Below are 15151 nucleotides of genomic sequence, written 5' to 3' on the forward strand. Positions count from 1 at the left end.
GGATAATTTCTTGTTTAGGCTATGACTTATTTATAATTGGAAGTTTGTATCCCTTAATCCTTCATCTAATTCATTCATCTTCCCACCCCCTCTCCTCTGTTCACTGTATGAGTCTGTTTTGTTATGTTTGTCATTTATTTTGGTTTTTAGTAAGAGCCTACTGTATTTGTCTTTCCCTGACTTACGTCACTTAGCATAGGTCTATCTATGTTGTCGCAAATGGCAGGGTTTCATTCTTTTTTATGGCTGAGTAGAAAGAGCAGTTTTAAGAGTAGAAAGGAGCCGGTGTGAAAATCATCATAGCATCTCTTTGTTCAGATTACACAGTAATAAAAACTAACCTTTGTAACACTTCACAAAATTCTTTGACCTGTTACAGTGTGTCATTTGATCTGCTCCCATGTAACATACAACAAAACCAAGGCTCAGAGAGGTTAAGTGACTTGTCTAAATTCACACTGTAATGGTGGGATCAATATTCAATCTCTAACTTTTGACTCCATAGCCTTTGTTCTTTTTATAATTCCTGGCTGGAATTATGAATTTGGAATTCAGAATATAGTGCTACAATATAGAAAAATGCTTAGAGTGGCAAATAAAGAAGACAAATATGTAGAAGGAAGCTAAAAAGAAAGTGATATGAGAAATAGATACAAAGAACAAATACAAAAGAGCTAGTGGAGTATAAAAAAATAGACTGAAAGTGACAGCCAGTAGTGCTTGTATTTCGGGACAAGAGGAGAGCAGGCGGAAAGTGGTCTGGGGGCACTTTGCCCCTCGCTGTCCTCTGCTAGTGAACACAGCCATGATGTGGCCCACATGGACAGTTCACGTGACTCAGTGTAGGGGGTCAGATATGTTTTGTATTTTCCTTCTGTGGGGAAATTTTTTCTTCAGTTCTTGCAGGTGAGTTAATTTTGTTCTAGATCTACATGACCTCAAATGTTAACTGTAATAAAAGCTTCCTGGCTGCTTTTTATTTTGTACAGACTAAATCATTAGTCTCTTTAATAACAACTTAAAAAATATTAAAATAACATATGTGCTTGTTGTAAAATGTTAAAAACAGGGCAGATGTTCCTCCCTATTACCAAGTTCCACTCTCCAGGGGGAGCTACTGTTAACAGTTTGGTATGTCTCAGAGTAGACAACATTCTGTTCATCTGCAAGAACATATTTCTATATACAAATTCAAACACTTCCTCTGGGTTTTGGTATCTCACCAGTGCTCAATTTTCCAAGGGGTATAATTAATCATAATCATTCTCTTCATTTTTACAGTAATCATCTTATGCTACATTTAGCCCCTGGGTCATTTCAGTATGAGAGGCCAGCCTGTACAGTCATGCGGTGTTGGCTAGCGGACACCCACCTTTAATAAACCGCCGCTGACACTCCACTTCCGCTCCCTCTCCACCTCATGGCAGGAACTCTGCTGACCCCGTCTCCTCAGAGGCAGGAACGCATGTTGTTCTTTGCTAGCTGCCTAGATCTTTTGGAGATCAACCAAGCTGCACCCCTTTTGAGTCAATCCAAATTGATCGTCTACTTAGAAAATTTTTGGTTTTTAGCTATATAAAAATATTCTTTTCTTGCCCAGAAGCGTCTGTTCCCAGGGTTGGGTTTGATGTCACACTCCTGAGCACATCCTCTGTAAAACCTCGCTCTTTACCTACAATGCGGAGGCTCTCAGGAGAGCTGACTCAAAGTCCTGCACCCTGGGCCCACCAGGTTCTGCAGTCCTGCCTTAGGTTACACCAGTTTTTGTAAACGAGCAAATGTCACTGACCTCTCATGGCAGCTGCTTATTTTGTTCTGCAAAAGCTTCTGGGTCTCAATATACTAATCTGTAAAATGGGGATAAGACCTACTTCATGGGATGGTGTTGACCTTAGATGAAGCAGTGTAGAAAGCCTGAGGTGTTTTCTGCCTAGCAGTAGTCAGGGTACCATAGTCTCCCTTCCTCATGGCTTTTCCTTCCTTCCTTCCTTTCCATTTTCTACATTTGAATTGTTTCAGCATTGTTAGTGGGTGAATAAACATGTAGAGCCACATGCATCTGAGAGTAAGAGGAATTAGTTTATTTTGGAGTCTAAATATATAAAGTATAAGTAAAATGAACTTTTGATTCAGTGCTCATTTATAGACTCTTGAAGAAGCTCTGACTAAATCTTTCTCCTGCCACCTTATGGTAAGGACCTATGATTGCATACAACTGTATCTTTAAGAACTTTTCCCCTGTAAATGAACCCATAATAGAGTAATTTTTAGCCAGAAAAAAATTCTGAGGATAGTTTGACATAATGCTCTTAAATCTTTTTTTAAAGTAATGATCAGTTTTGATAATAGTAACTATTTTTATAGTGCTTTCACACATTATCTCAGCCTGAATTAACCTACCTCACCTGCCTTATTTTTCCTATTCTCCCACATGTAGCCTACCTTTCCCGAACTTGGCCGCCCCTTTCCCACCCCCAAGCCTTTGTTTTGTCCATATGCCTTGAAGGCTCACTGTCAGCTCTGCCTCTCAAAATCCTCTAGGAGCCATCTGGTTTGTCCACCTCATCCTAACCTCCCTCATTATGTATGATCTCTCCCTCTCTCAGCAAGCCCTTTGTACTGCTCTGACTGCTCAGAGGGCACCTCATCATCCGCATTATAGTTTAATTGGATACTTTACCCCCAGTGCTGGAAAGTCAGGTTCTGTGAGATTGTCTAACTTGCCTTGATTAACAACATATTCATTGACAACAGTTACTGAGTACTTGTTACATGTTGGGCTCAGTGCCAAGAATTTTGTATCTGGAAGATGTCATTATCTTCATTTTACAAATAAGAAACCAAATCTCAGAGAAAATAAGGAATTTGTATAAAGTGAGACAGCTTGTTAGAGGGGTAGCCATGAGTTGAACCTAACTGCCCAGCCCCAAGCCTGTGCTTTTAATGACACTTATTCTTGCCATTATAGCCTGCAGACCCTTCCTGCTCACTCACTGTGCTTGTAAGAAAATTTATTTTGAAAAATTGATCTTTAAAATCTTTTGATGGTAGCTTGTCAATAGAGTTTATTTATGAAAATTTAAATATAAAATGTAATTTGATAAAGTGTTACATTGGAATTATACACATTAATTCACCATTTATTTCAAGATGTGTCTTAAATATAAAGTTGAGGTGATGAAGTTTCCAAAAGATAATGCAGTAGGATATCTTTGTGATCGTGGGGTAGAAAAAAAGTTGGTAGATTCAACTTTATTAAAATAAGATTTCACTTCATCAGGCACAACATTAACAGATTGAAAAGGCAAGCCAAAGAGTAGGAGAATGTGTTTCCTTTCTTCCTATTTTCCTTCCTTGTATCTAAAAGTATAAAGAACTTACACAAATCAATATAAAAAAGACAGGCAACCTGGTAAAAAACTGGGCAAGACATGATCAGGCACTTCACAAAAGAAGATATCCAAGTGGCGAATAAACATGAAAGTGTACTCAAATGTTATCAGAAATGTAAATTAACACCCAACAAGGTACCAGTATACCACCAAAATGGCTAAAATTAAAACAAAACAGACATTACCAAGTGTTGATGAGAATGTGGAGCAAGTGGAACATTATTATCACTGGTGATGGTGTAAATTAATTCTAGTCACTTTGGAATGTTGTTTGGTTGTATCTGTTAAAGTTGAACATATCCATACCCGTGACTCAATTCCCAGTGGAATGAGTACACGTCTCTTGATGTACACAGACAGGTACCAAAAGATGTGTACAAGAATGTTCATACTAGGATTACTATAGATATCCCCCAAACTAGGAAAAAACCACATATTCCATCAACAGTAAGAATAAATATATCTTGGTATAATAAAATAGAATATTATACAGTAATGGAAATGAATGAATTACTGCCCTACATATCACTGTGGATCAATTTCACAAACATAATGCTGAGCAAAACTACAAAAAAGTACTGAATGATGCCAGGCAGTCCCAAAATAGGTAAAATAAATCAAGTTAATACTGCCTGGGAGGAGGCAAATGGAGGCTTCTGGGATATAGGTAATGTTCAATTTCTTGATCTCAGTTGTGGCCACATTGGGTGTGTTTGCTTTGTAAAAATTCATCACACTGTACAGTTTGGGGGGCACTCTTTGATATGTGTATTATACTTAAAATGTTTACTTAAAATTTTTAAACTAGATGGGAACTGTAATCCTTTTGGCAGAGATGCATATCCACAGAATGAAGCGCTGACTCCTCATAGCTTCCATCTCCAAAACTAGAATCATTCAGGAAGTCATTGGTCTAAAGCTTTGGGGCCATGCTTACTAATCAAGAATGGCCAACCTGGAATTGGTAATACTCCATTACTTTTGTGTTTAACTTACCCTGGTTTTCTACCTACAAGGATTTGGAACTAGGTTGGGCACTGATATGGTCTCTGCTGGGCTTCTCCCTGTCCTCTTGGAACAATCTGAGGGCTTAAGTGAGCTCATCCAAGCTGAGCTTTTAGTCTAGGGAAGTTCTAGAAGTTTGTGATTTCTCTGTCTTTCTAAATTGGCTACACTGCCTTGACACTCTGCTAAGAAGAGACTGTGCTAGCAATCAAGAAAGTGGCATTTATCTCCTTTCAGTTGTATATGCTTCCCAGAACTTCTCAGGTTGCATGGAATTTTTTAAAAATAAGAATTCCATATACCCAAGCCATAGTTTGTAGGTCCATGCCCTCTGTCAAGTTTCCTGTGCAGTATTAATCTCTTCAACAAACCTGTAAATTCTCTCAGATGGAAGTCCTTTCACACAGGGGTTGTTGCCTAATTTTGTTGGTGTAATACTAGACTGCATGTAACCTGGAATTGCTCTGGGTGCCTAAGCACTGGGATTCACGTTTAATATCTCAGTATTGTAGCGCTCTTCTCGAGTTTGGGAGAAAACACATATTAGGGAGAAATATGTTTCTGACTATAATTCATGATGAGGAAATGAGTAATCTTGGTGAAAGAATGTTCCCCAGATGCAGGAACTTCTGGAATTTGAAGGTTTGGCAGTTTCAGTGAACACTTACTGGAGGACTGTCAGCTGCCAAGCACGTATTTTCTTTTGAACTAGTTTACGCTAAGGCCTGGTTAGACAGAATAAGTTACATATTTTTTGTTAGTAGAGCTTTTGGTATTTAACCACTACTTCTAGAGTATTTGAAATTGTTAAAAACCTTTAGGAGTTAGCATATATGAAAAGTAAAGGAAAATAAATAGAACTGTTTCTTAAAGTCTTAAACTCTATTAAGCAGTAGAAACTCAGTTACCTCTGACAAGTAGCTTTGTTTTTTTTCCTCGTGTTCTTTCTCTAATTCCATCTATTTGGGTGAGGTTAAACTCCTGCCCTACCTCAGTGTTTTTCTTTCATGGCCATCTTTGCATTTCATCCCCTAATGATCCCGAGTCCCTCCTGAAACCTGGGGAGGGTGAGGAGGAAGGGGTGAATCGAGCACTTCTTTTAATTGGCTACTCCCCCACAGACTCCTGAGTAGGAACCATACCTCATTCCTTTTTGTGTACAGATAGTATACTGTATACAGTATTCAGTGCAGTTCTAGGAACTGAACGAGCAAGTTTTTTGCTAAAGATAGGATTGAGGAATGGTTATAACATGAACTTTGGTGTCAGACAAAATTCATATTCAAATCCTGCCATTTAGTTTTGTGACCTGGGAGAAAGCTGTTTAACCTCTCTGACTTCTGTCCCTGTATCTGTAAAATGCTGGTAATACGACCTACTTCACCTTGTTATATGTAAAGTATTCACCATATGCTAAGCCCCAATGAAATGTTTGTTGCTATTGGTCTTAAGGCTGGTTGGTAAGCTTTTACAAGGAGGGACCATCGTATTACCCTGCGCCCACCAGTGCCTGGCCACTGTAAGGGCTAGCCGATTCTCCACCTGCTCCTCTGTCAGGTTTGTGGCTGAGAGTAGGGGAGGGACAGCTGTGTGGTTGTTTTTCTGGGTGGTGGTGGAATAATGGCCACTTGCTTCTCTGTTCACACACTACTATAGGAGTTAAGCTAACTGACCTCATTAGCAAAGGTGTAGGCAGGAGCACCTTGGGGAATACTTACTCCAGCCATGGGCTCTCCTCATGGACACATGCCTTGTGATGTTCCTGAAACTACTGCATTTAGATCTGTTCTGTCCTGTCCCACTGGGTGCAGAGTATTTTTTGACTAGAGAATTATTCAAAGATGAATGACATCTAGTGAGTATCCACTGTGTTTCTAGTCCTCTTTTGCTCCTTCTCATAGCACTTACTAAGTGAATCTTCTGTGCTAGGTACTGAATACCACGATGGATGAGAAACAGAAACAGTGGGTGGCAGGGCAAAGTGGGACATAAGACAAAAGCAGTTGAGGGATGTTGTGTGAACAGAGGAGGAAATGCAGGTCCCAGGAAATGTGACTCCTAGAACAATGGGGCTTACAAAAAACTGAGGATGGCATGCTAACACTTTGTGTTAGCAATGTTGTGAAATGTTGGTCAAAGAAGAAGAAATAACAAGGTGTTCTGTATGGGGGATACATGAGGCAGAGGGAGGACTGGATGGTTTCTCAAGGTGCCTCTCAGTCTCATGAATCAGCAGAATATGATGCACTGGTACTTCGAATGTGAGAGTTTATTTACACAAAATTCTAAAATAAATGTAAGCCAGAATTGAAAATATTAGTATGGATTAAATTTTTTCTTTTGGAACAGATAATGTAGAAAGATGAAAATGTATCTAGCACAGAATCTTATTTGGCTCTCTTTTCCTTTGTAGGAAGACGACTCTTCTTGTGAGTTCAGCAAAGAGAAGAGGCGAGTGAAGAAAAAGGTGTCTTCTGGGGGAGTTTTTGTGAAAAGGTACTAAGTACTGATCAGTGAAATAACTTTAAAAAAACTTGCTTGATTTTTCTCTTTTATTCTTAAATACATATAAATGTAAATCTATATAAATTCTTCTCAGCATTACTCTCACATGGTGTTATTACAATTCTGAAAGCAGAAATATATTACATGTTATCAAAGGGGTTAAAAATTACATGGACTCAGTTATACTCCCCTCCCAATATACTTCTTATATATTTATGTAGGCAAGGCTAGATTTATGAGTAATTTGCAAGCATTCACATAAAATTTAAAATATAAGATAATACAGTCTAGTAATCGAAAGATACCTAGTTATTGATATTAAAGATTATTAAAGTTCTGTTAATGGCTTCACAGTAGAATTATATTTCTTTTGCTTTCTAGAGAGTACCATTTTACTAGTGTAGGTATAGCTTTTTCTTCAATTTTTTCAGATGATTTTTAAAAGGCATCTAACCTTGGAAGAAAATAAGTTTTAGAAAAGGACAACTTTACAGGAATAACCAAGTATCTCACTCAGGAAAGTTTACATAAAATGAAAATCAGCTCTTGTAAAAAGAAAAAAAAAGTGCTAAAAATATGCCTTTAAATAATCTGCTTTAGAATTCAGCCATTGTTCTGTCTTGCAAGCTTCATAAAAAAGGAGTAACAGAGACAAGACGGAGGGGATAGGATGAAAAACATGCGGCTTTATTATTTTTCCTTCTCTTTTTTCCCCTTGACTTTGCTGACCAAAAAACTATGGCATTTCATTTCAGTTCCGAAGGCAGTTCCCTCACTTTTCCTACCCTACCCATTTCTTCCCTGAGCCAGCAAAGACGTGGGACTGTCTTGGGGCGTTTGTCTAGATCCTGCCTCCCCCTGAGCATCTGACTGCTGGCTTTGGGCTTGGCTTCACTGGCAGCAGCCTTCTTCTTTTTTTAAAAATTGAAGTATAGTCAGTTACAATGTGTCAATTTCTGGTGTACAGCATAATGTCCCAGTCATGCACATATGTACATATATTCCCCTTCATATTCTTTTTCATCAAAGGTCATTACAAGATATTGAACATAGTTCTCTGTGCTATACAGAAGAAATTTGTCTTTTTTTTATATATATATAGTGGCTAACCTTTGCAAATCTTAAACTCCCAAATCTATTCCTTCCCACCTCCTTTCCTCTGGTAAACAAAATTGTTTACTATGTCTGTGAGTCTGTTTCTGTTTTGTAGGTGAATTAGTGTCCTTTTTTTTTTTCTTTTAGATTCTACATATGAGTGATACGGTATTTTTCTCTTTCTGGCTGACTTCACTTAGGATGACAATCTCCAGGTCCATCCATGTTGCTGCAAGTGGCATTATTTTATTATTTTTTATGGCTGAGTAGTATTCCACTGTATAAATATACCACAGCCTCTTTATCCAGTCATCCATCAATGGACTTTAAGGTTGCTTCAATATCTTGGCTATTGAATATAGTGCTGCTATGAACATTACGGTGCCTGTGTATCTTTTCAAATTAGAGTTCCCTCTGGATGTATGCCCAGGAATGGGATTGCTGGATCATATGGTAAGTCTATTTTTAGCTTTTTGAGGAATCTCCACACTGTTTTCCATAGTGGCTGCACCAATTTACATTCCCACCAACAGTGTAGGAGGGTTCCCTTTTCTTCACAGCCTCTCCAGCATTTATCATTTGTGGACTTTTGAAAGATGGCCGTTCTGACTGGTGTGAGGTGATACCTCATTGTAGTTTTGATTTGCATTTCTCTGATAATTAGTGATACTGAGCATTTTTTCATGTGTCTATTGGCCATTCACATGTCTTCACTGGAGAATTGCTTGTTTAGGTCTTCTGCCCATTTTTGCATTGGGTTTATTTATTTATTTTTTTGAAGTTGTATGAGCTATTGATATATTCTGGATATTAAACCTTTGTCAGTTGCATCATTTGCAAATATTTTCTCCCATTTCTTAGGTTGTGGTTTTGTTTTACTTATGGTTTCCTTTGCTGTGCAAAATGCTTTTAAGTTTAATTAGGTCCCATTTGTTTATTTTTGCTCTTATTTCTATTGCCTGGGTAGACTGCCCTAGGAGAGTATTGGTAAGATTTATGTCAGAGAATGTTTTGCCTGTTTTCTTCTAGGTTTATCATGTCTTGTTTTATATTTAAGTCTTTAAGCCATCTTGAGTGTATTTTTATGTATGGTGTGAGGGAGTGTTCTAACTTCACTGATTTACATGCAGCTGTCCAGTTTTCCCAACACCACTTGCTGAAGAGACTCTTTTCTCCATTGTATATTTTTGCCTACTTTGTCGAAGATTGACCGTAAGTCTGTGGGTTTATTTCTGGGCTCTCTATTCTGTTCCATTGATCCATATGTCTGTTTTTATGCCAATAGCATGCTGTTTTGATTACTATAACGCTGTAGTGTTGTCTTAAGTCTCGGATGGTTATTCCTGCAGCTTTGTTCTTTTTCTTCAGTATTGCTTTGGCAATTCTGGGTCTTTTGTGATTCTATATAAATTTTAGGATTATTCTAGTTCTGTGAAAAATGTCCTGGGTAATTTGATAGGGATTGCATTAAATCTGTAGATTGCCTTGGGGAGTATGGCCATTTTAACAATACTGATTCTTACAATTGAAGAGCATGGGATATCTTTCCATTTCTTTAGGTTATCTTTAATTTCTTTAATCAGTGTTTTGTAGTTCTCTGTAAGTCTTTCACCTCCTTGGTCAGATTTATTCCTAAGTATTTTATTGTTTTGGATGTGATTTTAAAAAGGATTGTTTCTTTACTTTCTTTTCCTGCTATTTCATTGTTAGTGTAAAGAAATGCAACCGATGTTTGTATGTTAATCTTGTATCCTGCTGTCTTGCTGAATTCTTATCAGCTCTAGCAGGTTTTATGTGGTGCTTTTAGGGTTTTCTATATACAACACTATTTCTTTTAAATTGAAGTACAGTTGATTTACAATGTTGTTAGATTCTGGTGTACAGCATAGTGATTCAGTTATACATATATATTTATATTCTTTTTCATAATAGGTTATTACACAATACTGAATGTAGTTCCCTGTGCTATACAGTAGGGCCTTGTTTATTTTATGTATAGTAGTTTCTATCTGCTAATCCCAAACTCTAATTTATCCCTCCTCACCCTTTCCCCATTTGTAACCATAAATTTGTTTTCTATGACTGTGAGTCTCTGTTTTGTAAATAAGTTCATTTGTACTATTTTTTAGATTACACATATAAGTGATGTCATATATCTGTCTTTCTGACTTACTTCACTTAGTATGATAATCACTAAGTCCAACCATGTTGCTGCAAATGGTATTTCATTTTTAATGGCTAAGTAGTATTCCTGTGTGTGTGTGTGTGTGTGTGTGTGTGTGTATACATCTTCTTTATCCATTCATCTGTTGATGGACATTTTGGTTGCTTCCACGTCCTGGCTATTGTAAATAGTGCTGCTGTGAACAGTGGGGTGCGTGTATCTTTTTGAATTAAAGTTTTCCTCTGGATAGAAGGCAGCAGCCTTCTCACCATACATCAGACTGTCCACCCTCTAGGCCCTGGCAGGTACCTTACATGGATGCTAAAGGCCATTTTGGCCCAGTATCATAAGGGCCAGTTTGCCCTGACATAAGTGCATTTCACTGCTAAGACCAGTTCATGCTGGTCAAGAGCTTGTAAGCAAGAGTTCAAAAATGGCTTACCTATCCTTTGATAACCTTTATAGTCATTATTGTTAGTTTTTCTGTGGTTTCTAGTAGTATTTCAATCTGTAGTAAAAATAGCTGTCACCATTTAGTGGGCACTTACTATGTGTAGGATCTGTGTCAAGTCTTCTACATGTATTATTTCTTAATTCTCACCGCAGCTGTATGAGGCAGGTATACTATTTTAGATATAGAGTAAGAAATTTGCTGAGAGTCACACAGCAATGTGGAGCCAGGATTATAACCTTTTTCCTTCTAGCCTGGTGACCCTAAGGTCCTTCCAACCCTGGGAGGAATTTGTTATACTTGCTCCAGTTTTCTCAAGGCCACATCTCTAGCCTCTCTCTGTACCAGTGAGGTAGGAAACACCAGAAGACTGTTTTAACAGAAGCATGCATGCACCCTTGTGAGAGGTTCCCTGGTTGTCTCCCAATATCTCTTCTCCCCTTTCTCCACAGTATTATGATTTCCCTAGGTTTGTGGCTACTCAAGATAAGGACTGACTTCCCAGTCTCCTCTGCAGCTCAGATACCAAGTTATAGCCAATAGAGTGTGAGCAAAAATGGTGTGTATAACCTTAGGGTCATGCCCATAAAGAGAAAGGCCTACCCCACGTCTTGTCCCTTTCTTCTGGAATGTGGGTGTGTTGGTGAGTCACTGGACCTTTGTCAATGAAGGCAACACCAGGGATAATGGAGTAATAAGACAGAAAGGAGCCTGGATACATGAAAAGATGCTCAGTATCACTAAGTAGTAGAGAAATGCAAATCAAAACTACAGTGAGGTATCACCTCACACTGGTCAGCATGGCCATCATCAAAAAGTCTACAAATCATAAATGCTGGAGAGAGAGGGGAGAAAAGGGAACCTTCCTACACAGTAGGTGGGGATGTAAATTGGTGCAGCCACTATGGAAGACAGTATGGAGATTCCTTAAACAACTAAAAATAGACTTACCTTATGATCCAGCAATCCCACTCCTGGGCATATTTCTGGAAAAGACAAAAGCTCTAATTTGAAAAGATACACACACCCCAGTGTTCATAGCAGTACTAGTTACAATAGCCAAGACATGGAAGCAACCTAAGTGTCATTTGATATTTGTCATGATGTCAGATGAATGGATAAACAAGACACACAAACACACACACAATGGAATATTACTCAGCTGTTAAAAATGAAATAGTGTCATTTGCAGCAACATGAATGGACCTAGAGGTTATCATGCTAAGTCAGTCAAGCAGAGAAAGACAAATATTGTATGATATCACTTGTATGTGGAATCTAAAAATAGTACAAATGAACTTACTTTCAAAATAAAGACAAATCTAGAAAACAAACTTATGATTAACAAAGGGGAAGACGGAGGGAAGGAGAAAATTGGGAGTATGTAATTAACAGATGCACACTGCCATATAAAACAAGGATTTACTGTATAGCACAGGGAACTATATTCAGTATCTTGCCATAAACTATAATGCAAAAGTTTTAAAAAGAATATATATACACATATATGCATAACCACATCACTTTGCTGTACACCTGAAACCAACCCAATATTGTAAATCAACTATACTTTAATGGGGAAAAAAAAAGCCTGGACCCTGACACAATGGAGCTGACAGATAATCCTGGTAATGTATCTACTTAGACTGCAGGTAAGCGAGAAATAAACCTCTGTATTTAAGCCACTATTATTTTGTGTCTAATTATGGCAGCTAAATCTAAATTGTAATACAACTGTCAAATTATGTGTATTTAAGTATAACTCATGTATATGTATTGTCATGTTAGGTGTGGTGTTTTCCAACACTAACAAATAGTTCTCTGATTTTCCAGACAGCAACTGTTTGACAATTCAGTTCTGACACTGACTACCCAGAGTTAGCATCACACTCAGTCTCACGAGAGCACCCCACTTCAGGCACCATTTGCAAGTCCCAGGTTGTCACCAGTACTTCTGACTGATCTGCTGTACAATGGAGGTTCCCAGAACTCCTTTTGCAGATTCAGTAATTTGCTAGAATGACTCACAGAACTCAGGAAGACACTTAACTTACTATTAGTAGTTACTTATAAAGGATGTATCTCAGGAACAGCCAGATGGAAGAGATACATAGAGCAAAGTATGGGGTAGGAGGTGTGCCACCCTCCCAGCACCCTGATGTTGATCAGGTTGGCCACTGGTGACTGAGCTCAACCTCTAGCTCCTCTCTTTTCCTCTCCCCTCCCCAGAGGTTGAGGTGGAGTGTGGGGGAGACTGAAAGTTCCAACTCCAGCCATACCTTGGTCTTTCTGACAATCAGTCCTCAGTCCTCATTCTGAAGGTCTGCAAGGGCTCCTAGCCGCCAGTCCAAGATACTCCTGTCACTCCTGAAAGTCCAAGGATTTTAGGAGCTATGCACCAGAAAAACAGAAATGCCTAATCAGCTCATCACTCAGGAAACTGTAAGGGTTTTAGGAGCTCCGTGCCAGGAACTGGGGACGAAGACCAAATATACGTTTATCATGGCACATTTGTTAATAAACCATAATAAAGAGAAGATGTTAAAACAAAAGAGATATAAGTAGAAACTCTGCTTTTCCCTATGCCTCAGTAGACTGTCCATCTCTTGAGATAGAGAACTCAACTAGGACTACACCGCCTACCCAAGAGGACTGCTATGAAAATTGGTGAGTTGATATATATTACTTAGTACATCCATGGTTATACAGTCAATATAGCTATTCTATTAAGTGACAATCACTAATTTCAGTGTTGGTGACCGTAGCCTTTCCCACTGCCTCATTTTTTCCCCCTTTATATTGCTGCAAGAAAGATCCCCACATATCCAGGTAGGATGAAGGGGAAAGGGAGGAGAGGGAACAGGACAGACCTGTGCCGCTGGGAGGGAGCTGTGAAAGAGGGAAGGTTCCCTCACCCTGGGAACCTTCACTGGCCGGGAGGTCCAATGGGACAGACAGGGAGCTTCAGAGGCTGGAGAGGTGAGTGTGGGAGCCGGGCTGCAGCCTGTAGGGTAGAGAGAACAACACAGACCAGCCTGGCCATGGCACCGCGCGCCTACTGGTGTGTGCAGCGACAAGGTGCTCAAAATCAGGCTTCAGCAGACAGACCTGGGGATACTACTGACACAGCAGGTTCTGCAAACTTTGTGGGTGCACGTACATGGAGGCAGGGCTGAAATGTGAGCCGATTGTGGGCACCCCACTGTGGGTGCAAGGATGCAGTTTTGGCAGGTTCCTGCTTGGATTTTTGTCACAGGACCTCATGCACGTGCCTGAGGGCCATCTGGGCTGACTGCAGGCTCAGGAAACTCGGCTCCTGTAGGTTTACTCACTGGCAGCTTTGCTAGTGCGCATGCTCTGAGACGTTACCAGAGCTGGCCCCTGAGGGCAACAGCAGCATCAGTGATCTATGCGGGTGCACACCCAGGGGCAGGCAGCATCACAGAATCACATGTCCTGGTGGACAGTTCCCAGGGAGGAACACGAGTGGCTCCTATCCCAGAGGGAGCACTCCAGTCCTGGCTACTTCACACAACAGCTTAGAACCAGAGCTGAGGACTTCTACTATAGCAACTGGGGAGCAGACCCTGCCTCTGACAGGGCTATGACATCCACAGAGCAAAAAGGCCCCACCCAGCATCACTGGGGACTCTGGTCACCACAACACCAAACACACCCCCTATGGAGGGAACAATGGCCAGCATACTCTGAGGAAAGATGCAGCAGGCATCCATACCAAAAACAGCCCTCACACCAAAAATATCTGATGCAAACAGGCTACACAGGGATCCGCCCACATAAAAACAGCCCTTCAAGACCACCGCAGATAATTTTCTCCTAAATTCATAAAGTCACAGAAATATAAGAACAGTAAAAAAGGAGAGAAATTACTCCTAATTAAAAGAACAAGAGAAAGCCCCTAGAACAATGAAACAGATCTCTCCAGTCTACCAGAACTTGAGTTCAAAAGGAGGTGGTAAAAATGCTGAAGGAATTAGGAAAGCCTATTGACAGAAATGCAGATCACTGTAACAAGGAACTAGAAACTATAAAAAGGAGCCAAAATCTGACTTTTCAATTGCCGAGATGAAAACCAAGCTAAAGGCAATAAATAGCAAATTAAAGAATGAATACGTGATCTGGAAGATAACGGAAATCACCCAATCAGAGCAAATATAAAGACAAATTTAAAAAATATAAGGACAAATTTAAAAAAATGAAAGCAATATACAAGCTCTATGGGATAATACAAAGCGTGCCAATCTACACATAATAGGAATCCCAGAAGAAGAAAAAGGGAATAGAAAATGTATTTGAAGAAATCATGGCTGAAAAATAAAGAAGGAAATAGACATCCAGGTACAGGAAGCACAGACGGTCCCAAATAAGATGAAGCTAAACAGACCTACTCCAAGATATATCATAATTAAAATGCCAAAAGTTAAAGACAGGATTATAAGTGCAACAAGAGAAAAAAACAAAGTCAATTACAAGTGGTCCCACATAAGGCTATCAGCTGATTTCTTTACAGAAATTTCG

The 15151-nt window shown here is 39.4% G+C and overlaps 1 protein-coding gene across 3 annotated transcripts in view; it reads left to right on the forward strand.

The window, feature by feature from the left end:
• Positions 1-14277, forward strand: part of ANKRD42 (ankyrin repeat domain 42) — a 54016-nt gene extending 39739 nt beyond the window's left edge. The window contains exons 11-12 of one of the 3 annotated variants that reach the window (XM_032488761.1): positions 6811-6893; positions 13204-14277. In XM_032488761.1, coding sequence (XP_032344652.1) covers positions 6811-6893; positions 13204-13222 — 102 coding nt within the window. In that variant the 3' untranslated portion in view covers positions 13223-14277. Of the gene's footprint in view, positions 1-6810; positions 6894-8144; positions 8194-13203 lie in introns of those variants that run through there. The other 2 variants (XM_032488760.1, XM_014560867.2) reach the window with 2 other exon arrangements.
• The last annotated feature ends 874 nt before the right edge of the window (positions 14278-15151 follow it).

Source organism: Camelus ferus, chromosome 10 (genome assembly GCF_009834535.1).
Source record: "Camelus ferus isolate YT-003-E chromosome 10, BCGSAC_Cfer_1.0, whole genome shotgun sequence".
NCBI classification, from domain to species: Eukaryota; Metazoa; Chordata; class Mammalia; order Artiodactyla; family Camelidae; genus Camelus; species Camelus ferus.